Below are 24,166 nucleotides of genomic sequence, written 5' to 3'. Positions count from 1 at the left end.
TGCAATGACCACGATGCCATCTCAACACCACCGGAGCTGCTGCAACCCCCGACCCACTGTTTCCTCCCCCATCATCCTGTAGAATGTAATCCTGCAAGCTCAGGGTCCTCTTCCCTCTGTACCAGTCTACCATTGTTAGTACGTCTACTGTAAGGGCTGTCTGTATTTTGCAAGTAACCCCTTCTCATATACAGCATCATGGAATCAATGGTGCTCTATAAACAAAACAATAATAGACACAGATTTTCAATCATGTTCAGATCAGGGGAATGGGAGGGCCATTGTAAAACCTTCAGCTTGCGCCTTTTGAGGTCGTCTTTTGAGGATTCTGACGTGTGTTTAGATTTCATTATCCATTTGTAGAAGCCATCCTCTTTCCAACTTCAGATTTTTTTTTTTCCAGAGATGGTGTTATGTTGCATCAAGAATTTGTTAAAATTTCATTGACTATTCTTCCCTCTACCCATGAAATGTTCCCGATGCCATTGGCTGCAACACAACCCCAAAGCATAAATTGCCCCCACCCCATGGTTAATGGTTGGCAAGATGTGCCCTTTTTTCTCCATACATACCTTTAAACCCTTAAGCCTGGAGCTTTTTTCGGTTTTGCGTTTTCGTTTTTTCGCTCCCCTCCTTCCCAGAGCCACAACTTTTTTATTTTTCTTTCAATATGGCCATATGAGGGCTTATTTTTTGCGGGACGAGTTGTACTTTTGAACAACACTATTGGTTTTACCATGTAGTGTACTAGAAAACAGGAAAACAAAATTCCAATTGCGGTGAAATTGCAAACAAATTGCAATCCCACACTTGTTTTTTGTTTGGCTTTTTTATTAAGTTCACTTAATGCTAAAAGAAACCTGACCTGCCATTATGATTCTCCAGGTCAAGGTGTCTGGGTTCTTTTTTATCTAAGTGGTGAAAAAAATTCCAAACTCTGCTATGTAACTCGTAGCGTCTCCATTTTTCGTGATCTCGGGTTGGGTGATGACTTAATTTTTGAGGACCGAGCTGACATTCTTAATGACACCATTTTGGTGCAGATATAATCTTTTGATCGCCCGTTATTGCATTTTAATGCAATGTCGCAGCAACAAAAAAAACGTAATTCTGGCATTTTGACTTTTTTCTCGCTACGCCATTCAGCCATCAGGTTAATGCTTTATTGATAGATCGGGCAATTCTGAACACGGCAATACCAAATATGTGTATGTTTGATTTTATTTTTATTGTTTTATTTTGAATGGGGCGAAAGGGGGGTGATTTACTTTAAATTTTTTTATATTTTTAAAAACATTTTTCTTTCTTTTGGCATGCTTCAATATTCTCCATGGGAGACTAGAAGCTGGCACAACTCGATCAGCTTTGCTACATAGAGGCGATGGTCAGATCGCCTCTATGTAGTAGAATTGATGATTTGCTATGAGCGCCGACCACTGGGTGGCACTCACAGCAATCCAGCACTGACAACCACAGGGGTCTCCAGGAGACCTCTAGTTGTCATGCCGACACACCGGTGACCCACGATCACGTCACCGGTGGGCGCATTTCCGGAGCGATTGACGGAAGCGCAATTTAAAGCAGCATTTAACTAGTTAATAGCCACAGGTGAATCGCGATTCCACCAGCGGCTATTGCAGACACATGTCAATTGTTCAAAACAGCTGACATGTCCCGGGAAAGATGTGCGCGCACCGCCAGAGACCACATCAAAGGGAGGGAGTCAGACCTCGGCGCACTATTACGCCCAATGTCGGAAAGGGGTTAATCATTGTGGCCAAAGAGTTCTATTTCAACCTCATTGGTCCACAGGACTTGTTTCCAAAATGCATCAGGCTTGTTTATAGGTTCTTCTGCATACTTCTGACACTAAATTTTATGGTGCGGACACAGGAGAGGTTTTCTTCTGATGACTCTTCCATGAAGGCTATATTTGTGCAGGTTATCTGCACAAATATGTACAAAGTACCACAACTCCAAAGTCTGCTAAATATTTCTGAAGGTCTTTTAAAGTCAAGTGGAGGTTCGAATTTGCCTCTCCAGCAACCCTACAAGCAGCTGTCACTGAAATGTTGCTTAGTCTTCCAGACCTTATTTTGACCTCCACTGTTGCGGTTAACTGCCATTTCATAATTACAATTCTAACTGAGGAAAGGGCAACCTGAAATCGCTTTGCCATCTTTTTATAGCCTTCTCTATTTCATTTTCAGAGTGCTAGGCAGCTGCTTACAAGAACCCATGGCTGCTGTATTTAGCACAAGGTTAGAGAAGGCTGGGTTTTTTATAAAGCTGGGATATATGCATCACATGTCCTTTCCTAACGATGATAGTGAACAAGCTGTAACCCTTTTCTCTTTTGTTCACTTACTTTGTAATTTGCTAATTGATGAAAATAACACTTATTTCTAAAATCATTCTTAGTTTGCGACGTTTTTCCGCTCACCCACCTAAAACTTTTGCACAGTATTGTCTGTGCGTGTGTAATATATATATATATATATATATATATATATATATATATATACACACACACACATATATATACACACATATTATATGTACATACATACATACATACACTAGCTGAAGAGCCCGGCGATGCCTGCGCATAGTAACCAACTGTGGTTAGTTATAACGAATTATAATGATTATATTGCACATAAAAACCGTGCATCTAATCCTATACTGTGTGATACTGACTGCTGAGCTGTGTATCTAATCCTATCCTGTGTGATACTGACTGCTGAGCCGTGTATCTAATCCTATCCTGTGAGATACTGACTGCTGAGCCGTGTATCTAATCCTATTCTGTGTGATACTGTCTGCTATGCCATGTATATATTCCTATCCTGTGTGATACGGACTGCTGAGCTGTGTATCTAATCCTATCCTGTGTGATACTGACTGCTGAGCCGTGTATCTAATCCTATCCTGTGAGATACTGACTGCTGAGCCGTGTATCTAATCCTATTCTGTGTGATACTGTCTGCTATGCCATGTATATATTCCTATCCTGTGTGATACGGACTGCTGAGCTGTGTATCTAATCCTATCCTGTGTGATACTGACTGCTGAGCTGTGTATCTAATCCTATCCTGTGTGATACAGTCTGCTCAGCTGTGTATCTAACCCTATCTTTTGTGATACTGACTGCTGAGCCGTGTCTAATCCTCTCCTATGTGATACTGTCTGCTGAGCTATGTATCTAATCCTATCCCGTGTGATACTGACTGCTGAGCCGTGTATCTAATCCTATCCCGTGTGATACTGACTGCTGAGCCGTGTATCTAATCCTATCCCGTGTGATACTGACTGCTAAGCCGTGTATCTAATCCTATCCCGTGTGATACTGACTGCTGAGCCGTGTATCCAATCCTATCCCGTGTGATACTGACTGCTGAGCCTTGTATCCAATCCTACCCCGTGTGATAATGACTGCTGAGCCGTGTATCTAATCCTATCCCGTGTGATACTGACTGCTGAGCCGTGTATCTAATGCTATCCTGTGTGATACTGGGCTCCCCCTGCAGTCTGTCAGAGGGTGGTCTGTGTTGGCACGGTAATAAATTGTGTTATTTCCAGCTTTACAAAAGGACGATAACACCATAGAAATGATAAGAACAATAGGCCTCAGCTACCACAAATGTCTACAAAGAAAACTGTTGCTGATAGCAACCAATCACAGCTCATTTTTCATCTTTTAAACAGCTCTGGGACAGCGTGGCGAGTTTTGAGTGGCGACTTTTGTGTTTCGACTTTTATGTGGCGAGGTTGGTGTATGTGTGGTGAAATGTGTGCTGAGGGTGGTATATGTGTTGAAGCACGTGGTAGTGTGTGGCGCATTTTGTGTGTGTTCATATCCCCGTGTGTGGTGAGTATCCCATGTCAGGGCACCACCTTAGCAACTGTACGGTATATACTCTTTGGCGCCATCGCTCTCATTCTTTTAGGCTAAGTGCACACGCTGCGGAATGGGGTGCGGATTTGGCCGCGCGGATTTTGAAAAATCCGCAGGTCAAAAGACCTGCGGTTTATCTGCGGATTATCCTGCGGTTTGGCCCTGCGGTTTCACCATCTCCACAATGGTGGAGATGAGGAAACCGCTGCGGATTCCGCAGAAAGAATTGACATGTAAATTCTTTCTGCGGTTTGAAAACCGCAGGAAAACCGCGCGGAAAAATCTGCACCGTCTACACTGCGTTTTTTTATTCCCATAGGGAATAATGGTACTGTACACCGCAGCAAAAACTGCTGCGGACCCGCAGCGGCCAAATCTGCTGCGGAACCGCAGCAGAATCCGCAGCGCGTGCACACACCCTAAGTTCCCCTTGTTCACATCTGGCAGCTGTCAATTTGCCTCCAACACTTTTCCTTTCACTTTTTCCCCATTATGTAGATAGGGGCAAAATTGTTTGGTGAATTGGAATGCACGGGGTTAAAATTTCACCTCACAACATAGCCTATGACGCTCTCGGGGTCCAGACGTGTGACTGTGCCACATTTTGTGGCTGTAGCTGCGACGCTGTGGATGCCAATCCCGGACATACACACATTGAGCTTTATATATTAAATTACAGTATATATTGAATAAACACATATATATGAAAGCACTCAGTGTAAATCAATGGTTAACAATAAAACAAGTGCAGAACTGTTACCATGTCGATATCCATAGAAACGCGCAGTCCTATCTTATTCATTCCCCCGTTTTTCAAGGTCTTGATGTGTGGACAGAGAGCAGCGCCACAAGCTGTCGCTATTTCTTTAGCAAACTGAATGCGAGCCATTGCATTCGTTGGTTCTCGGTCTTGGAGCAGATAAAATACCTAGAAGAAGAGGGACATCGGTATTTCTAAATTATATTACTGCTACTACCAATAATTAGGAAAGTGCAACTTTCATATTCTTCTACTAGCAAGAATTTACTATGCCAACTTTACTCTCCGGTCTCAATGCATCCGACTGTTATCCAGCACCACTCCATTTCTGTATGATGACAGTGACAGTCATACAAAGTGACTGCATACATGTGTGTCAAAGCTGGACAACCCTTTAAGAAATAGCAGCCGCCCACTTACTTACCTCCGTGCATTTCACAGCTTTTTCATGTGCTTCAAAATCAGTATCCTGACAAATCCTTTCACTTGGGATTCCTTCCATTGATTGTCCATCAATGGGGCTTATGATCCTATAATTCAAAGTAAAACAATTCCAAATACAATGGATGATAGATAATGACGTTATCTCCCATTTCAATACGTGTTTGTATAGTTTTCTCCTGACACACAGGCTGGCTGTGTGTAGTGCCGAGGCCATTGATCAGCTGGCATATCACGTCATACTCACCACCATCCTCATATAATAGCATGCGAGATCTGACAGAATTGCTGCGATTCTCCAATCTTACAACAAAAGACTACAATAAAGGGTTTTATCCCCAGAATCTGGGCCATTCCTGTCTATCGGGTGGTCTGTTAATGCCACCAGCCCCCATTCAGGTGTACAATGTTCGTGGTTTTTGAATGCATGTGGTTTAAAAAGCTGTAAAAATTTCTTGCTCAGATATACCGATAGTTTTTGTATATATTCTTTGTGTTACATGGTATTTAATTTGCATGTTATTTTCACAATTTTTTTGCGGATATCGGTTGGAAAAAAAAAAGGAAATTGTGTGTTTTCCATTTTTTTTTTTAGATAACCACAAAAGGACCATTGAAATACAGAAAAGGGATTCCATTTGAAAATGTAACAAACATTTCTATTTATTGGACATGTTTTTTTCTGATGGGGAGAGGCAAGTAAAGCTTTGGATTGGCAGCACAACGATTTGGGTCTCTTAGGACCTAACAGCTCCTGCAACCTTCAAAACCAAACACAGTGATCATATGACCGCTCGGTCTGGAGAAAGAACGGCTGTTAGCGCATAAAGCGAATCTGTCACCCCATTTTTGGCCTATGAGCTGTGGCCACCGCCATCAGGGGCTTATCTACAGCATTCTGTAATGCTGTAGAAAAGCCCCGATGTAACCTGAAAGAGAAGAAAAACACGTTAGATTATACTCACGGGGGGGCTGGTGAGGAGGGTGTCGCGGTCCAGCGCCTCCCATCTTCTAGCGATGACGTCCTCCTTCTTACTTCCGCCGCAGGCATACAGTTAGGTCCATATATATTTGGACAGAGACAACATTTTTCTAATTTTGGTTCTAGACATTACCACATTGAATTTTAAAGGGAAGGTGCCGTGTTTTTTCATAATTTAATGTAAAAAAGAAAATAGTATAAAAAGATATTGTCCCCTAAGCGTGACTCAGTGGTGTGTATGTTTTTTTTTTACTGTATTAATGCAGCCACTGGGGGCTGCCATCTTTTACCTTTCTGGCTGCTGAACGACACTTTCCATGCTCATTTACGGCAGTCCCTGGGCATAAGAGACAATAGTCGGCTCCCGACCCTATCTCTTTCATTGCAGCTGCATCAGGAGTGAACTGGGCACGCCTCTGTGGGCAGCTCAATTCACAGCTGTAGGTGTGGCCAGGCACGATCTTATTAGAGCCCAGTGCTTTTCTTTTAGCTCCATTTACACTCTATTGCAAGCCCTGTTATCACTGATGCTGTACTGTTCCACCATAACAGGGCTTGGATGTTCACTCTGCACATAGCAGCTGCAGGAGAGGGATACAGGAGGAGCTCCTGGAGACCGAGCTGCTCTTTCCAAAACACCCGACCAGCTGCTGCCCCTGCTCTTGCAAAACATAGGAGGAGCTGTTCCCTGCGGTTTCAAATCACTTGGCAATCTGCTGGACATCTAATCCTCTCCTGTGTGATACTGACTGCTGAAACCTGTATCTAATCCTCTCCTGTGTGATACTGACTGCTGAGCCATGTATCTAATCCTATCCTGTGTGATACTGACTGCTGAGCCGTGTATCTAATCCTATCCTGTGTGATACTGACTGCTGAGCCGTGTATCTAATCCTATCCTATGTGATACTGTCTGCGGAGCCGTGTATCTAATCCTATCCTGTGTGATACTGACTGCTGAGCCGTGTATCTAATCCTATCCTGTGTGATACTGACTGCTGAGCCGTGTATCTAAACATCTCCAGTGTGATACTGACTGCTGAGCCGTGTATCTAATCCTCTCCAGTGTGATACTGACTGCTGAGCCGTGTATCTAATCCTATCCTGTGTGATACTGTCTGCTGAGCTGTGTATCTAATCCTATCCTGTGTGATACTGACTGCTGAGCAGTGTATCTAATCCTATCCAGTGTGATACTGTCCGCTGAGCAGTGTATCTAATCCTATCCAGTGTGATACTGTCTGCTGAGCCGTGTATCTAATCCTATCCCGTGTGATACTGACTGCTGAGCCGTGTATCTAATCCTACCCTGTGTGATACTGACTGCTGAGCAGTGTATCTAATCCTATCCTGTGTGATACTGTCTGCGGAGCCGTGTATCTAATCCTATCCTGTGTGATACTGACTGCTGAGCCGTGTATCTAATCCTATCCTGTGTGATACTGACTGCTGAGCCGTGTATCTAATCATCTCCAGTGTGATACTGACTGCTGAGCCGTGTATCTAATCCTCTCCTGTGTGATACTGACTGCTGAGCCGTGTATCTAATCCTATCCTGTGTGATACTGTCTGCTGAGCCGTGTATCTAATCCTATCCTGTGTGATACTGACTGCTGAGCAGTGTATCTAATCCTATCCAGTGTGATACTGTCCGCTGAGCAGTGTATCTAATCCTATCCAGTGTGATACTGTCTGCTGAGCCGTGTATCTAATCCTATCCCGTGTGATACTGACTGCTGAGCCGTGTATCTAATCCTACCCTGTGTGATACTGACTGCTGAGCCGTGTATCTAATCCTATCCTGTGTGATACTGTCTGCGGAGCCGTGTATCTAATCCTATCCTGTGTGATACTGACTGCTGAGCCGTGTATCTAATCCTATCCTGTGTGATACTGACTGCTGAGCCGTGTATCTAATCCTCTCCCGTGTGATACTGGCTGCTGAGCAGTGTATCTAATCCTATCCTGTGTGATACTGTCTGCTGAGCCGTGTATCTAATCCTATCCTGTGTGATACTGTCTGCTGAGCCGTGTATCTAATCCTATCCCGTGTGATACTGACTGCTGAGCCGTGTATCTAATCCTCTCCCGTGTGATACTGGCTGCTGAGCAGTGTATCTAATCCTATCCCGTGTGATACTGACTGCTGAGCAGTGTATCTAATCCTATCCCGTGTGATACTGTCTGCTGAGCCGTGTATCTAATCCTATCCCGTGTGATACTGACTGCTGAGCCGTGTATCTAATCCTATCCCGTGTGAAACTGACTGCTGAGCAGTGTATCCAATCCTATCCCGTGTGATACTGACTGCTGAGCCGTGCATCCAATCTTATCCCGTGTGATACTGACTGCTGAGCCGAGCATCCAATCTTATCCCGTGTGATACTGACTGCTGAGCCGTGTATCTAATCCTATCCTGTGTGATAATGACTGCTGGGCCGTGTATCTAATCCTAACCCATGTGATACTGACTGCTGAGCCCTGTATCTAATCCTATCCCGCGTGATACTACTCTCCTAAAATACTCTGTGCTGCTGTCACCCTGCTCCTCCGCCATATATCTCCCCCTGTGCCCCCCATAGACCAGCACACTGCTCTCCTGAAATACTCTGTTCTGCTGTCACCCTGCTCCCAGAATCCTTGCTGCCTGCCATCCTCGGTGACCGAAGACCCCATTCCTCACCTCAGATCCTGTCCTGGCGATGTGTGAAAGCGAGGCAACAGGGGCCTGATATATGGTGAAAGGAGCAGAGTGACAGCAGCAAAGAGTATTTCAGGAGAGCAGTGTGCTGGTCTATGGGGGGCACCCTGTTCGGTGCCAGGGATTGTACATAGAGCGCTGTGTTTTATACACATGGATGGACCGTCTTCTTGTCTGCTCCACAGAAATCCAGGAAACATTTCTGCTGATTGATGGCCTGTTCTGATCCAGACTTTACATGCAAAGACAGTCAGTAACTTTGCAGGCCCCATCAAAATGGCAGCTCACTGTGTTCCTAGATGTCATCCTCTCTTTCCCTTAGCAAACACCCAGAAGGGGAGGAGGAGTGACTTCACACCCATGTCAGCAGATTCCGCTCATAATTACCGCAGGGCCGTAATGTGAGCTAGTTGTACACTAGGTTTTTGTGCCAAATTTCAGTAGCTGCTCCCCCTAGTGTTAACAAGTGGAAATGCCAAACTTTTTAAAATTATTTTTCATATTTTACAAAATTAAAAGCAAATGATAATATTTAAGAAAATGTAAACATTAATTCTTCACATTTCTTCAATTGCTGAAAAAAATTTTTTTGGATGGCGCCTTCCCTTTAACCCCTTCATGACCCAGCCTATTTTGACCTTAATGACCAGGCCATTTTTTGCAATTCTGACCAGTGTCCCTTTATGAGGTAATAACTCAGGAACGCTTGAAAGGATCCTAGCGATTCTGAGAATGTTTTTCCATGACATATTGGGCTTCATGTTAGTGGTTAATTTAGGTTGATAATTTTTGCATTTATTTGTGAAAAAAAAATGGAAATTTGGCGAAAATTTCGCAATTGTCACATTTTGAATTTATATTCTGTTAAACCAGAGAATTATCTGACACAAAATAGTTAATAAATAACATTTCCCACATGTCTACTTTACATCAGCACAATTTTGGAAACATTTTTTTTTGTTAGGAAGTTGTAAGGGTTAAAAGTTGACCAGCGATTTCTCATTTTTACAACAAAATTTACAAAACCATTTTTTTAGGGACCACCTCACATTTAAAGTCACTTTGAGGGGTCTATATGGCAGAAAATACCCAAAAGTGACTCCACTCTAAAAACTGCACCCCTCAAGCTACTCAAAACTACATTCAAGAAGATTATTAACCCTTCAGGTGCTTCACAGGAACTAAAGTAACATGGAGGGAAAAAATGGACATTTTAATTTTTCCAACATAAATTTTCTTTTAGCATCAATTTTTTCATTTTCACATAAGCATCAGGATAAAATGGATCCTAAATTTTGTTGGGCAATTTCTCCTGAGTACACCAATACCTCATATGTGGTCATAAACCACTGTTTGCAAAACACAAGGCGCGGAGACACCATCACGTTTCTCAACGCAAGCAATGACTAGCCAGGTCTTTCCCCGGGAAGGAACAACCACGGGAAGGGCAGTCTCCAATGAAGGAAACCATCTATGCCAAAACATGGTATCCATCCACAGACAGCTGTTTCGGGGTATTGCCCCTCATCAGTGTGGAGTAGGAAACTGGCCAGTAGGAGCAATGCCTAGTAGAAGACTGTGAAAAATGAGGATGAATGAACTCATGAAGATCAACATCCAACCCCGAAACAGCTGTCTGTGGATGGATACCATGTTTTGGCATAGGTGGTTTCCGTCATTTGAGACTGCCCTTCCCGTGGTTGTTCCTTCCCGGGGAAAGACCTAGCTAGTCATTGCTTGCGTTGAGAAACATGTGATGGTGTCTCCGCGGCTTGTGTTTTGCATGTCTTTACATATTTCCCATAAGGGATGGGGGCATTGCTCTAGAATCACTGTGTTGAGAAACATGTGATGGTGTCTCCACAGTGTTGGATGTTGATCTCCATGAGTTCATTCATCCTCATTTTTCATAAACCACTGTTTGGGCACATGGCAGGGCCCGGAAGGGAAGGAGCACCATTTGACTTTTTGAATGGAAAATATGCTTGAATATTTAGAGGTTGCCATGTCGTGTTTGGAGATCCCCTGTGTGCCTAAACATTGGAGCTCCCCCACAAGTGACCCCATTTTGGAAACTAGACCCTCCAAGGAACTTATCTAGATGCATAGTGAGCACTTTGAACCCCCAGGTGCTTCACAAATTGATCCGTTAAAAAAAAAAAAAAAATTACTTTTTTTCCACATAAATTTTACTTAGCCTCAGTTTTTTCATTCTCACATGGGCAACAGGATAAAATGGATACTAAAATTTGTTGGGCAATTTCTCCTGAGCACACCAATACCTCACATGTGGTCATAAACCACTGTTTGGGTGCACGGCAGGGCCCGGAAGGGAAGGAGCGCCATTTGACTTTTTGAATGGAAAATTAGCTCCAATCGTTAGCAGACACCATGTCGTGTTTGGAGAGCCCCTGTGTGCCTAAACTTTGGAGCTCCCCCACAAATGACCCCATTTTGGATACTAGACCCCCTAAGGAACTTATCTAGATGCATAGTGAGCACTTTGAACCCCCAGGTGCTTCACAGAAGTTTATAACGCAGAGCCGTGAAACCACCATGGTTACTTACCGGTAGCCAGTTTTTCCGGAACCCATGACAGCACACCTGAGAGAGGGATCCGCCCCGCCAGGACAGGAACCTACTGAGACATAAGGGGCAGCACCTCTCCCCCCGCTTCAGTGGGGATACAGAGCATTGAGAGGACTTCCCAGTTAGTTACATGCTTAATCCAACACCACATCACTCAAAAGCACCCTACTAATTGTGCACACCCATACGGTGAAAAGGGAGGGGAATATACGGGTGCTGTCATGGGTTCCGGAAAAACCGGCTACCGGTAAGTAACCATGGTGGTTTTCCCTTCACCCATGACAGCACACCTGAGAGATTTTTGCAGACTTCGAAACACCTTAGGGAGGGACCACCGCTTGCAGCACCCTTCTACTAAAGGTTAAGTCAGCAGAGGAGGATAGATTTAATCTATAGTGCTTAAAGAAGGTTGAAGGTGAGGCCCAGGTAGTGGCCTTACAAATCTGTTCAATCGATACCTCTGCCTTTTCAGCCCAGGAGGTCGCCACGGCTCTGGTGGAATGAGCCTTGATGCCGTCAGGAATCGGGATACCACTAGCTGAGTAGGCTACACTAATGGCCTCCCTAATCCATCTAGCAATAGTCCCTTTCGAAACCCCATAGCCTTTCCTGGCACCCTGAAAAGCTACGAATAGGGACTGGGACCTCCTCCACTGGCTAGTGACAGATATGTATTCTAATAGAGCTCTCTTAACATCCAAATTATGGAATTTTTCCTCCCCCAAATTTTTGGGATTCTCGCAGAAGGATAGGAGGACAATCTCCTGACCCCGATGGAAAGCTGATGCTACCTTAGGTGGATAAGCGGGGTCTGTTCTTAACACCACCCTATCCTGAAAAACTTGTGTATAAGGTGGATTTACCGAGAGAGCCTGTAAGTCGCTTATTCTGCGGGCCGACGTAAGGGCCACTAAAATAATCGTCTTTAGGGTCAGAAACTTTAAGGGTAGCTGGTGTAACGGCTCATACAGTTCCTTTGTAAGGGCCTCTAGCAATAGGTTTAAATCCCAGGGGGCTATTCTGGGTATTGGGATAGGCCTAGCTCTATGGCAGGATTTAATGAATCTGGCTACTCATCTATTTGATGCCAAGTTGCAGTTGTAGAGCGCCCCCAGTGCAGACACCTGAACTTTAAGCGTGTTCACCGCTAACCCCAGCTGCAACCCTGATTGTAAAAACTCCAAGATGGCACTAATCGGGGGTTCTTTTTCTAACGGCTTACCTAGGAACTTATTCCATGTTCTGCCGTAGATGTTAGTCGTCACCGGTTTCCTACTCTTTAGCAGGGTGGCCACCAACCCAGGGGAGAACCCTCTATCCATTAAAAGCGACCTTTCAAATTCCACGCCGTCAGATGGAATCCTTTGACCTGCGCGTGGAATATTGGGCCTTGAGCTAGTAGGTCCGGGATTTCTGGCAGAACCCATGGATCGGAGAGGGTCATTCTTTGTAGTAGAGAAAACCAGGGCCTTTTCGGCCAAAATGGGGCTATCAGAATCACCCTGACTTGATCGTTTCTGATCTTCTTGACAACTATTGGGATCAGAGCAACTGGGGGGAACGCATAAGCTAGCCTGAAGTTCCACTGAATGTGCAATGAGTCCACTGCCCATGGCCGTTCCCTCGGGTTTAGAAAGCAAAACCTTTCTGTTTGCCTGTTGCGCTTGTTGGCAAAGAGGTCTATTACTGGTTTCCCCCAAAGCTGCGTTATTTTTTGAAAAATGGACCGATTTAGCGCCCATTCTCCTTGCCTCAGGGCATTGCGGCTCAGAAAATCTGCTTCTATGTTTTCTGCCTCTTTAATGTGTAAGGCTGTCAAGGAGTGTAGGTGTTGCTCTGCTCTGCTCAGAATGTCGCTCGCCGCTTTCATTAGGGAGTGTGATCTTGTCCCTCTTTGGTGGTTGATGTACGCCACTGTTACCTTGTTGTCCGACATGATGCGTACATTGCGACCCTTGAGTAGCGGAATTAAGTGGCTTAGGGCCTTGTTCACTGCCCACAGTTCTCTTAGGTTGGAAGATGCCCCCCATTTCTTGTGGTGTCCATGAGCCCTGGCCCACGAGGCCCCTTAGGTGTGCCCCCCACCCCGAGGAGCTTGCATCTGTTAAAATCACATCTGTCATCTATCTGTCCCAAGGTATTCCCTAGGTCAGATTTGTACCGTCCAGCCTCCAGTTGAGAGAGTCTCTGGTTTTTAAGGAAAGCTCCAGCTTTCCTTCTAAACGCCCTCTTAGCGATCTTTGTGCTGATAATATCTCCCCCTGGAGTTGTCGGGTGTGAAATTGAGCCCACCTGACCGCCGGAATACAGGACGTTAGGGTACCTAGTAGGGACATGGCCTTCCTCAATGTCATACATGGTTGATTTCGCGCCGCCAAGGCCAGATTCTGTACCTTATCTATTTTGGTCTCTGGGAGCAGACACGCCTGCCGTTCCAAATTTAGTATAAATCCCAGGAAGGTCTGTTTTTTTAGGGGTTGTAGTTTTGATTTTTTGAAATTGATTATCCACCCTAATTCTTGCAAGGTGTCGGTCACCCGGCTCAACTGTGCCGTGCAGTGGTCCTCTGAGCTGCCCACTATAAGGAAATCGTCCAAGTATGGTATTTTGACCGTATCGTGAATCCAGACAAAGGCTGTCACCTCCGCTATGACCTTGGTGAAAATCCTCGGGGCTATGGATTTGCCAAATGGAAGAGCTCTGAATTCGAAATGCCTCAGTACGTCTTGGATATAAAGCGCTACCCTCAAGTATTTTTGGTAACCTGGATGGATAGGAATGTGATAATATGCATCCTTTAAATCCACTACGGCCATAAAACAATCTTGATGTAGTAGCTTTACGGCCGTAGCCACTGACTCCATCTTGAAGGTCTGATTTCTTATCCACCAATTAAGCCGTCTGAGGTAATCGTCCTGAATGATTGATCCGGTTTTTTTTTTTATCAGAAAAAGGGGTGAATAGAACCCCCTTCCTTCCTGTGTGTTTGGGACTTCGTAAAGTACCCGCTTGCATATCAGGCTCAAGATCTCCGCTTCTAAGGCCAACTGTTCTTCGGTCACCTTCCTGATGGGTGTAATGACGACCACGGGTTTTGGCTGGCGCACAAAGGGGATTCTCAGGCCTTCTCTTAAGATGCCCAGGATCCAGGTATTCGAGGAGATCTTTTCCCAGGCCTGGAAAAAGAGTGCCAATCCCCCCCCCACTGGAATACTGGCATCATTGTGGCGATTTCTTTGAGGTGGAGGTGCCTCCACCAAACATAAATCCAGACTCTTTTTTCCTTTTATCCTCCCATCTTCTCCTGTCGGCCGGAAGACGCCCTCTATTGAATCTTCCCCTCCAAAAGGGCTGTCTTCTCTGTTCCGTCGGGAACCTTGGGAAGCCTTTTTTCCTATCGCTTGCCTTCTCCAGGATATCGTCCAAGTTCTTGCCGAATAAGAACCGATCATCACAGGGGAGAGAGCACAATTTAGCTTTAGACTGTAGGTCACCCGGGCAGCCCTTAAGCCATAACGCGCGTCTGGCAGCATTTGATAGTCCCGCTGCCCTATCTGTCAACCTCAGAGTCCGCCGAGGTATCTGCCAAAAAAGCTGCTGCCCCGTGCAAGAGATACATATCTGCTAACATCTTCTCTCTTGGGACCTTTGATGCTAGCTTGTCTTCTAACTGCTGCAGCCAGATCATGAGGGAGCGTGCCGTGCAGGTGCCTGCTATCGCCGGCTTTAGTCCTCCTGCTGTCGCTTCCCACGTGTGCCTCAAATATATGAGTCCGCCTTTTTGTCCAGCGGGTCTCTAAGAACCCCTGAGTCTTTCAAGGGCAGGGCTGACTTTTCAGAAGACCTGGATACTACTGTGTCAATTTTTGGGACTTTGTCCCATATCTCCACATCCTTGTGCTCAAAGGGGTATCATCTCTTAGAGGTAGACGGAAGGGCCCCCGATTTTTCGGGTTTCCTCCACTCTCTCTCAATAAGCGCTTGGACCTTCTCGTTCACTGGAAAGGTCCGTTTTTTCCTCTCTTGAAGCCCCCCAAACATGACATCCTCTAGGGTTTTAGCCGCCTTCTCTTCCTGTAGGCCCATTGTAGTTCTAATGGCCTTTAGGAGAGCATCTGTGTCTTCTACAGGGAAACATGGCTTACCCCCTGTGTCACTGTCTGAGGAGGATGCCTGTTCCTCATGAGACGAGGCTGATGAGGAATCTGAGGGAGAACTAGGGGGGTTCTTCCTACTTTTCTTCCCTTTTTTCAACAGGGTCTTAATTGAACCCTCCATTTCTGACCTGAGGGCGGATATCAAATTGGCTGCGAAACTAGGCGCTTCCTCCTCCATGGTTCGATGAATGCAAGAGGCGCAGAGATCTTTCTGCCAGTCTCTTGCTAGGGGAGTTTAACATATAGCCTAGTCCCTATTCTTCTTGCTTCCTGCTTTTTTGGGCCTTTCCTACAGGGTAAAGCATACAACAGGGAATCCCTATTAACATAGTGCTAGCATTCACGAAGATCACTCACTACCCGTAATCAAGGGTACCAGACTCGGAGGCTGCGTCAGAGCACGTGACCTGTGCTCTCTGGACCTTGAGGATTCTCCCGATCTGCGGCTGGGGCGGCTGCTGCTTGAGCGGCTTCCATGTTTGCCTGAGGGTTGTGAGGGAGGCAGAGACAGCGATCTCTCCTGCTCCGACTCTATTTTCCACCGTCTCCTCCGCCGCTCGTGTCTCCTCCCCTCCCCCCTGAGACCGCCGGCCGACCGCTTCAGAAAAGCCAGCCGGCGTTGCACCCGGCGCCATGACACCGTCGCCCTGTGCTGACATCAGCCGGCGCACCCACAATCCATAGCGCCGCTGACATCAGCGGCCGTTAGAAACCTGCGTCTCTCCCCTGCCACGGGGATCGAGATGCAGCGCGCGAGGGGAGGGCGGCGCGGTGGGGGCTCCCCGAAGCCACCGGGATCCCACCCGCGCCCACACGAACCCGGAGCCCAGAGGAACACGGGGGACTGTGCTTCCAGGACCCGACGGCAGGGGTTACAGGTAAGTTACCTGTTCTTCCCTCGCTGGGACGGGCCTGGGTCTCTTTCTTTCTTTTTCTTTTTCTCTTCGCCCATGACAGGCACCGTGGGATTCCTTCTAGGACAGGAACCCAACTGAAGCGGGGGAGAGGTGCCACCGCTTATGTCTCAGTAGGTTCCTGTCCTGGCGGGGCGGATCCCTCTCTCCGGTGTGCTGTCATGGGTGAAGGGAAAAAATTTTTTTTGCCCCCCTCAAAAAATGATTTTTAGCCCACTATTTTTTATTTTCACAAGGGTAACAGGATAAATTTGGACCCCAAAAGTTGTTGTCCAGTTTGTCCTGAGTACGCTGGTACCCCATATGTGGGAGGGGAACCACTGATTAGGCACACGATGGGGCTCGGAAGGGAAATAGTGACCGTTTTGAAATGCAGACTTGATGGAATGGTCTGCAGGAGCCATGTTAAGTTTAGAGCCCCTGATGTACCTAAACAGTGGAAACCCCCCACAAGTGACCCCATTTTGGAAACTAGGCCACCCAAGGAACTAATCTAGATGTGTGATGAGCACTTTGAACCCCTAAGTGCTTCACAGAAGTTTATAACGCAGAGCCGTGAAAATAAAAAATAATTTTTTTCTACAAAAATAATTATTTAGCGCCCAATTTTTTATTTTCCCAAGGGTACCAGGAGAAATTAGACCCCCAAATTTGTTGTGCAATTTTTCCTGAATGAGTTGATACCCCATATGTGGGGGTAAACCACTGTTTGTGCGCACGTCGGGGCTTGAATTGGAGGGAGCACTGTTTAACTTTTTGAATGCAAAATTGGCTGGAATAAATGGTGGCGCCATGTCATGTTTGGAGACCCCGTGATGTGCCTAAACAGTGGAAACCCCTCAATTCTATCTCCAACTCTAACCCCAACACACCCCTAACCCTAATCCCAACCCTAACCCCAACACACCCTTAACCCTAATCCCAACTCTAACCCAAACCACAAGCCTATCCGTAATCCCAATCCCAACCCCAACCCACCCCTAACCCCACCCCTAACCGTAATCCCAACCCTAACTAATTCCAACCATAACCGTAATTCCAACCCTAGCCCGAATGGAAAAATAAAAATATTATTTTCTTTATTTTATTATATGTCCCTACCTATGGGGGTCGGTGATTTATTTTTTTTTTATTTATTTTGATCACTGCGAAAGTGATCAAAATAAATATTCGAATGAATTTGCAGGTCGCAGATTCCAGGCGGGCGCACTGCGCATGCGCCCACCTTTTTCCAAGATGGCGGCACCCATCATCCGGGACGGCCAGAGGACTTCGGAGACACCGTGCAGGGTGAGAGGGGATGATCGGAGGGCGGGGGGGACCGGAGGGAAGCAGATTTTGACAGCGGTAGCCAATCGGCGCCGGCAGATGGTGGCGGCGGCCGATCGGCGCTGTCAGTCTGTTGGGGGGGGGGGGGGTCGGTTCAGTGTCTCCAGCCATGCCCGATGCCATTTCAGCATCAGCCATGGCTGGATTTGTAATATTTCAACAAATTTCATTGATGAAATTTTACAATCGCTCTGATTGGCTGTTAAAAGTGAAACTGCCAATCAGAGCGATCGTAGGCACATGGGGGCTAAGCCACGCCCCCTGTGGTTAACTCTAAGGTGTCCTGTGTGTGCGGGTCGGGTGCCCTTTCAGTGACCCCGGTCAAACAACCCGCAGGGGGGCAATCAATTCATGACGCAACATAGGCGTCATGGGTCGTTTTAGCACGACCTTTCATGACGCCTACGTGGCGTCAAAGGACGGGAAGGGGTTAAACAAAACAACTCAGATGCAGTTGAAATTCAGACTTTCAGCTTTCATTTGAGGGTATCAACAATTAAATTGGATGAAGGGTTTAGGAGTTTCAGCTCCTTAACATGTGCCACCCTGTTTTTAAAGGGACCAAAAGTAATTGGACAATTGACTCCAAGGCTATTTTCATGGACAGGTGTGGGCAATCCCTTCGTTATGTCATTCTCAATTAAGCAGATAAAAGGCCTGGAGTTGATTTGAGGTGTGGTGCTTGCATTTGGAAGGTTTTGCTGTGAAGGAAACTTGCGGTCAAAGGAGCTCTCCATGCAGGTGAAACAAGCCATCCTTAAGCTGCAAAAACAGAAAAAAAACATCCAAGAAATTGCTACATTAGGAGTGGCAAGATCTACAGTTTGGTACATCCTGAAAAAGAAAGCACTGGTGAATTCATCAATGCAAAAAGACCTGGGCGCCCACGGAAGACAACAGTGGTGGATGATCGCAGAATAATCTCCATGGTGAAGAGAAACCCCTTCACAACAGCCAACCAAGTGAACAACACTCTCCAGGAGGTAGGCGTATCAATATCCAAATCTACCATAAAGAGAAGACTGCATGAAAGTAAATACAGAGGGTTTACTGCACGGTGCAAGCCACTCATAAGCATCAAGAATCAAAAGGCCAGACTGGACTTTGCTAAAAAATGTCTAAAAAAGCCAGCAGAGTTCTGGAAGAACATTCTTTGGACAGATGAAACCAAGATCAACCTCTACCAGAATGATGGAAAGAGAAAAGTATGGCGAAGGCGTGGTACAGCTCATGATCCACAGCATACCACATAATCTGTAAAACACGGCGGAGGCAGTGTGATGGCTTGGGCATGCATGGCTGCCAGTGGCACTGGGTCACTAGTGTTTATTGATGATGTGACACAGGACAGAAGAAGCCGAGTGAATTCTGAGGTATTCAGAGCCATACTGTGTACTCAGATCCAGCCAAATGCAGCCAAACTGATTGGTTGTCGCTTCATACTACAGATGGACAATGACCCAAAACATAAAGCCAAAGCAACCGAGGAGTTTATTAAAGCAAGAAGTGGAATATTCTTGAATGGCCAAGTCAGTCACCTGATCTCAACCCAATTGAGCATGCATTTCACTTGTTAAAGACTAAACTTCAGACAGAAAGGCCCACAAACAGCAACTGAAAACCACCGCAGTGAAGGCCTGGCAGAGCATCAAAAAGGAGGAAACACAGCGTCTGGTGATGTCCATGAGTTCAAGACTTCAGGCAGTCATTGCCAACAAAGGGTTTTCAACCAAGTACTAGAAATGAACATTTTATTTACAAATATTTAATATGTCTCCTAAACCCTTCATCCAATTTTAATGTGGATACCCTCAAATGAAAGCTGAAAGTCTGAACTTCAACTGCATGTGAATTGTTTTGTTTAAAATTCATTGTGGTAATGTCTAGAACCAAAATTAGAAAAATGTTGTCTCTGTCCAAATATATATGGACCTAACTGTACTGCAGTGCGCAGGCGCCGGGAAAGGTCAGAGAGGTCCGGACCGGACGCCAGGGTGAGTATAATCTAACTTGTTTTTCTTATCTTTCAGCTTACATGGGGGGGGGGCTTGGTGCCGGCAGCTGATAGGGCTAAAATGGGGTGACAAAGTCCCTTTATTATACTGTATACACAGCAATCAACAAGGCAGAGACTGTAGTAAACCATCTCTGCTTTATGGGGAGGTTGGCCGTGTGCGACAGCCTGCTCTCCGCTCCCACAGCTCTGAGATCACATGCAGATGCTTTGTACTATGCAGTGACTATTAGGACATCACTGCAGAGTAGAATGTGTACTGACCCGATGTTTAAAGTCTATGAAAAATTTGGACATAGTTAAAAAAAGATCAAAATAAAGATATTAGTGCTGGCAAGTCAGAAGTTACAATCCAAGAGTCATTAGTATTTTCATATGTTTTGCTTTTACCCTTTATTTTTCCTGTCCACAGTCTCTACCCATCGAATGGTCACTTCTTCGGACAAGTCTCCTGAATCTACTTTTCCACACGTTATCCGGAAGTCTTTCTTGTCTCTTAGAGCTTGCCGTAGAGCTTCCATCATCTCCTGTGTTATTTGTACCATCATCCCATCTGATAAAAAAAAAAAAAACAATGTCGCCATTTTGAGTATGGAAAGGAAAATGACTGTCTTTTACTCCTATGTAAAAAAATAACAGGAAGATAATTTATGCATAGGCTAGAAGAACTCTGCATCCAGTGTGAAGGCAATAAACTCATTTTTTGAGAACTCTTCATCAAATCCACTTCCACTCTTGTCAAGTTCCTTGGGAAACACCATTAGTAAAAGCAGCTGAAACTAGGAGGCTGACCAGCATAAAAGAGTGCCAGCAATTCCTACCAAGCTGTATACCTCCTGCTGGCACAGCGCTAAGCCAGTATGTACTTCAATATTAGAATTGGAAACACAAACAGCAGAATCCTGCTGCACAAAAAGCCTCTTAGGCTGGTTTCACATTCGCGTATCTTCCATGCAGCACACGGCGCTGCTAAGCCCAGCCCCATCCGGTCATCGCCGCCTGCTATCGCACACGGCCACATGCGATCTGCGCACCCTATCTTCAGCATAGGGTGCGCAGACCGTGCGCTAGTAGGATTTTAGCGTGCGCTGCGCACTTTTGAAGGTACGCCGAGCGCGCCAAAATGCAACATGGTGCGCTCGGCGCACACGGGCACACCTTCAAAAGTGCGCAGCGCACGCTAAAATCCTGCTAGCGCACGACCAGCGGACAGTTATTTTTTTGAGCGCCGAGCTGATGTTTATAATACCATTTTGGTGCAGATACGATCTTTTGATTGCCTGTTATTGCATTTTAATGCAATGTCGCAGCGACCAAAAAAACGTAATTCTGGCGTTTTGACTTTTTTTCTCCCTAAGCCATTTAATCCTTTCTTTGATAGATCAGGCGATTCTGAATGCGACGATACCAAATATGTGTGTGTTTGATTTGTTTTATTTTGAATTCGGCGAAAAGGAGGCGATTTGAACTTTTATATTTTGTTAGTTTTTAAATTTTTTTTTTTTTTTTTAAACTTTTGGCACGCTTTAAATAGCCTCCATGGGAGACTAGAAGCTGTCATAACCGGATCGTCTCTGCTACATACAGGCGATGATCAGATTGCCTCTATGTAGTAGAATTACTCACTTGCTATGAACGTCGACCACTGAGTGGTGCTCACAGCAAGCCGGCAGTGCCAACCATAGAGGTCTCCAGGAGACCTCTGGTTGTCATGCCAACCCACCGGTGACCTGTGATCACGTGACGGGGTCATCGGTGGGCGGATTTCCAGCCCGATGGCCGGAAGCTTAAATGCCGCTATCAGCAACAGTGGCATTTAACAGGTTAATAGTCATGGGTGGATCGCGATTCCACCCGCAGCTATTCCGGGCACATGACAGCTGTTCAAAACAGCTGACATGTCCTGGGAAAGATGTGGGCTCACGACCGGAGCCCACATCAAAGGGAGGGAGTCCGACGTCAGCGTAAATTTACTCCCAACGTCGGAAAGGGGTTACGATCTTTATCAAAAAGGACAAAAAGAGAATTCTTGCAATTTTCATACTAGCAACTAGGACTTTTTTAGACTCATACTTCCTGTTCTCTCAAGAAGAGTTTTCAGGAGGCTTCTTATCATGAGATGCAGGATTACAATGACGGGTAACACCTTTATACACAGCCAACAACCCAATCACTATAGGCAATGTTATAGCTGACCCTGCTCCACCTTCCCTCACAAGAACCTTTCCACAGGCTGATTAGATGCTGGCTAAGTACGTGTTGTTTCCTGAAATAACAAAAAGCTACAATCTAAAAAGCCCTAGCAGCCAATGTGAAAATTTTAAAGTTATATTTTTGTACAAATTGTGTTGTGATTAATAGAAAAAAATAAAAATGAAATAAATACATTAAACATAATTTAAACATGGAGTCATTTTTTAATTATAGCCCCGTAAGTGATGGTTCACAAAAAAAATAAACTTTCAAACTAGGACGGGGGCTTTGACCCCCAACAAACACAGGGCAACACTGGCATGTTCAGACATTAGAGAAAACAACAATGGGAGCAGCAAAAAACATGGATTTTTGTGATAACTCACCGTAAAATCCTGTTCTCCGAGACGCTCATTGGTGAACACAGATACTGTGGTGTATGCTTCTGCTGCTAGGAGGCTGACACTACGTGAAAAAAAGAGGTTAGCTATGGTCGATTTTGAGGCAGCAAGTCCCTTCCTGCGCGCTGCGGGGAGCACGAACAGCGTGTCCATCTGACGAAAGGGTGCCGTTCGCGACACGTACCTCCGGAGGACTCTTACCAGGTCTAACGTGTGAAGAGCCTTTTCCACACGGTGCACCGGTGCTGGACAAAATGAAGGCAAAACAACATCTTCATTAATGTGAAAAGAGGACACGACTTTCGGCAGAAAAGGAGGGGCTGGTCTGAGGACCACCTTATCCCTATGGAAAGTGAGGAATGGAGCTCGGCAGGATAGGGCTGCCAGCTCTGAAGCCCGCCTGATGGAAGTGATGGCCACTAGGAACACCACTTTCCAGGAAAGGTGCCTCAAAGAGATATTCTGAAGCGGTTCAAATGTAGCTTCCTGCAGAACACTTAGGACCATGTTAAGGTCCCAGGCGTCCATAGGCGCCTTATAGGGAGGTACCAAGTAGGAGACTCCCTGAATGAAAAGTCTTCACCTGCAAATTGGTAGCAATTCTGCACTGGAACAGGACGGATAAGGCCGACATTTGTCTCCTGAGGGAACTTGGGGCAAAGCCCGAATCTAATGCTCTACCGACTGAGCTATCCAGGCTCTCTACGCCCGACTGGAGAAAAGCCAAGATGTTGGGGATCGAGAATCTCAGCGGAGAAACACAGCAGCCTCGACACCATGCAAAGAACACCTTCCAGGTGTGGTGCTAAATTCGTGCTGAAGCAGGCTTCCGGGCGCTAATTATTGTAGCAACCACCTCGCTCCCGAACCCTGCCTGGGTTAGAATCCAAGATTCAACGGCCATGCCGTCAAACACAGGGTCCGAGTTCGGGTGGCAAATCGGCCCTTGAGACAGTAGATCTGGGCGCCAAGGAACGTCGGCGAACAGCTGCATAAGATCTGCGTCCCACACTCGACGGGGCCAGTCTGGGGCCAGCAGAATTGCCGGCACCCCTTCCGTCTTGATCTTTTTGATGACTCTCGGAAGTAGTGGCAGTGGGAGAAATAGATATGGGAGGCGAAACTGGTTCCATGGCAGAACCAACGCGTCCACCGCGAATGCCTGCGGGTCCCTGGCCTGAGCGACTTATGTTGGCACCTTGGCATTCACTCTGGAAGCCATTAGGTCCACATCCGGAGCTCCCCACAGTTGACAAATCTGCTGAAAAACTTCCGGATGTAGAGACCACTCTCCGGATGCAGGATCCTGCCGGCTGAGAAAGTCTGCCACCCAATTTTCCACGCCCCGGAATGTGGACAGCCGAAATCACCGAGTGGTTTGCTTCGGCCCACTGAAGAATGAGCCCCACCTCGCACATGGTTGCTCTGCTGCCGGTGCCCCCTTGATGATTTATGTAAGCCACCGCCGTGGCGTTGTCCGATTGAATCCGGACGGGGCGGCCTGCTAGAAAGTGATGAAACTTCTGCAGAGCCAGCCGAATTGCTCGTATCTCCAATAAGTTGATCGGGAGGCATGCCTCCTGTGGCGACCACCGTTCCTGGGTTGTGTGATTGCAAAACACCGCTCCCCCACCGAGGAGATTGGCGTCGGCTGTCATTACCAGCCAATAATCTGGGGGCAAAGGTTTCCCCTGGGCCAGAGAGGAACTGGTTATCCACCATCCGAGCGACTGCCTGACTTGAGAGGACAGTCGGTACCGCCGATCGAGCATGAAAGGATTCTTGTC

General features: G+C 46.2%; 1 protein-coding gene across 1 annotated transcript in view; it reads right to left on the bottom strand.

The window, feature by feature from the left end:
- Positions 1-24,166, bottom strand: part of ZFYVE16 (zinc finger FYVE-type containing 16) — a 120,468-nt gene that overhangs the window by 1,230 nt on the left and 95,072 nt on the right. Inside the window, exons 14-16 of the mRNA XM_073580965.1 lie at positions 20,176-20,338; positions 5,083-5,188; positions 4,659-4,826 (exon numbers count right to left, since the gene is read on the bottom strand). Of these exons, the coding sequence (XP_073437066.1) occupies positions 4,659-4,826; positions 5,083-5,188; positions 20,176-20,338 (437 nt within the window). The remainder of the gene's footprint in view (positions 1-4,658; positions 4,827-5,082; positions 5,189-20,175; positions 20,339-24,166) is intronic.

This window comes from Dendrobates tinctorius, unplaced genomic scaffold (genome assembly GCF_039654945.1).
Source record: "Dendrobates tinctorius isolate UK_male_01 unplaced genomic scaffold, ASM3965494v1 ptg000003l, whole genome shotgun sequence".
NCBI classification, from domain to species: Eukaryota; Metazoa; Chordata; class Amphibia; order Anura; family Dendrobatidae; genus Dendrobates; species Dendrobates tinctorius.
The sequence above is the reverse complement of the archived record's forward strand: the minus strand, read 5'-3'. Positions and strand labels throughout refer to the sequence as shown.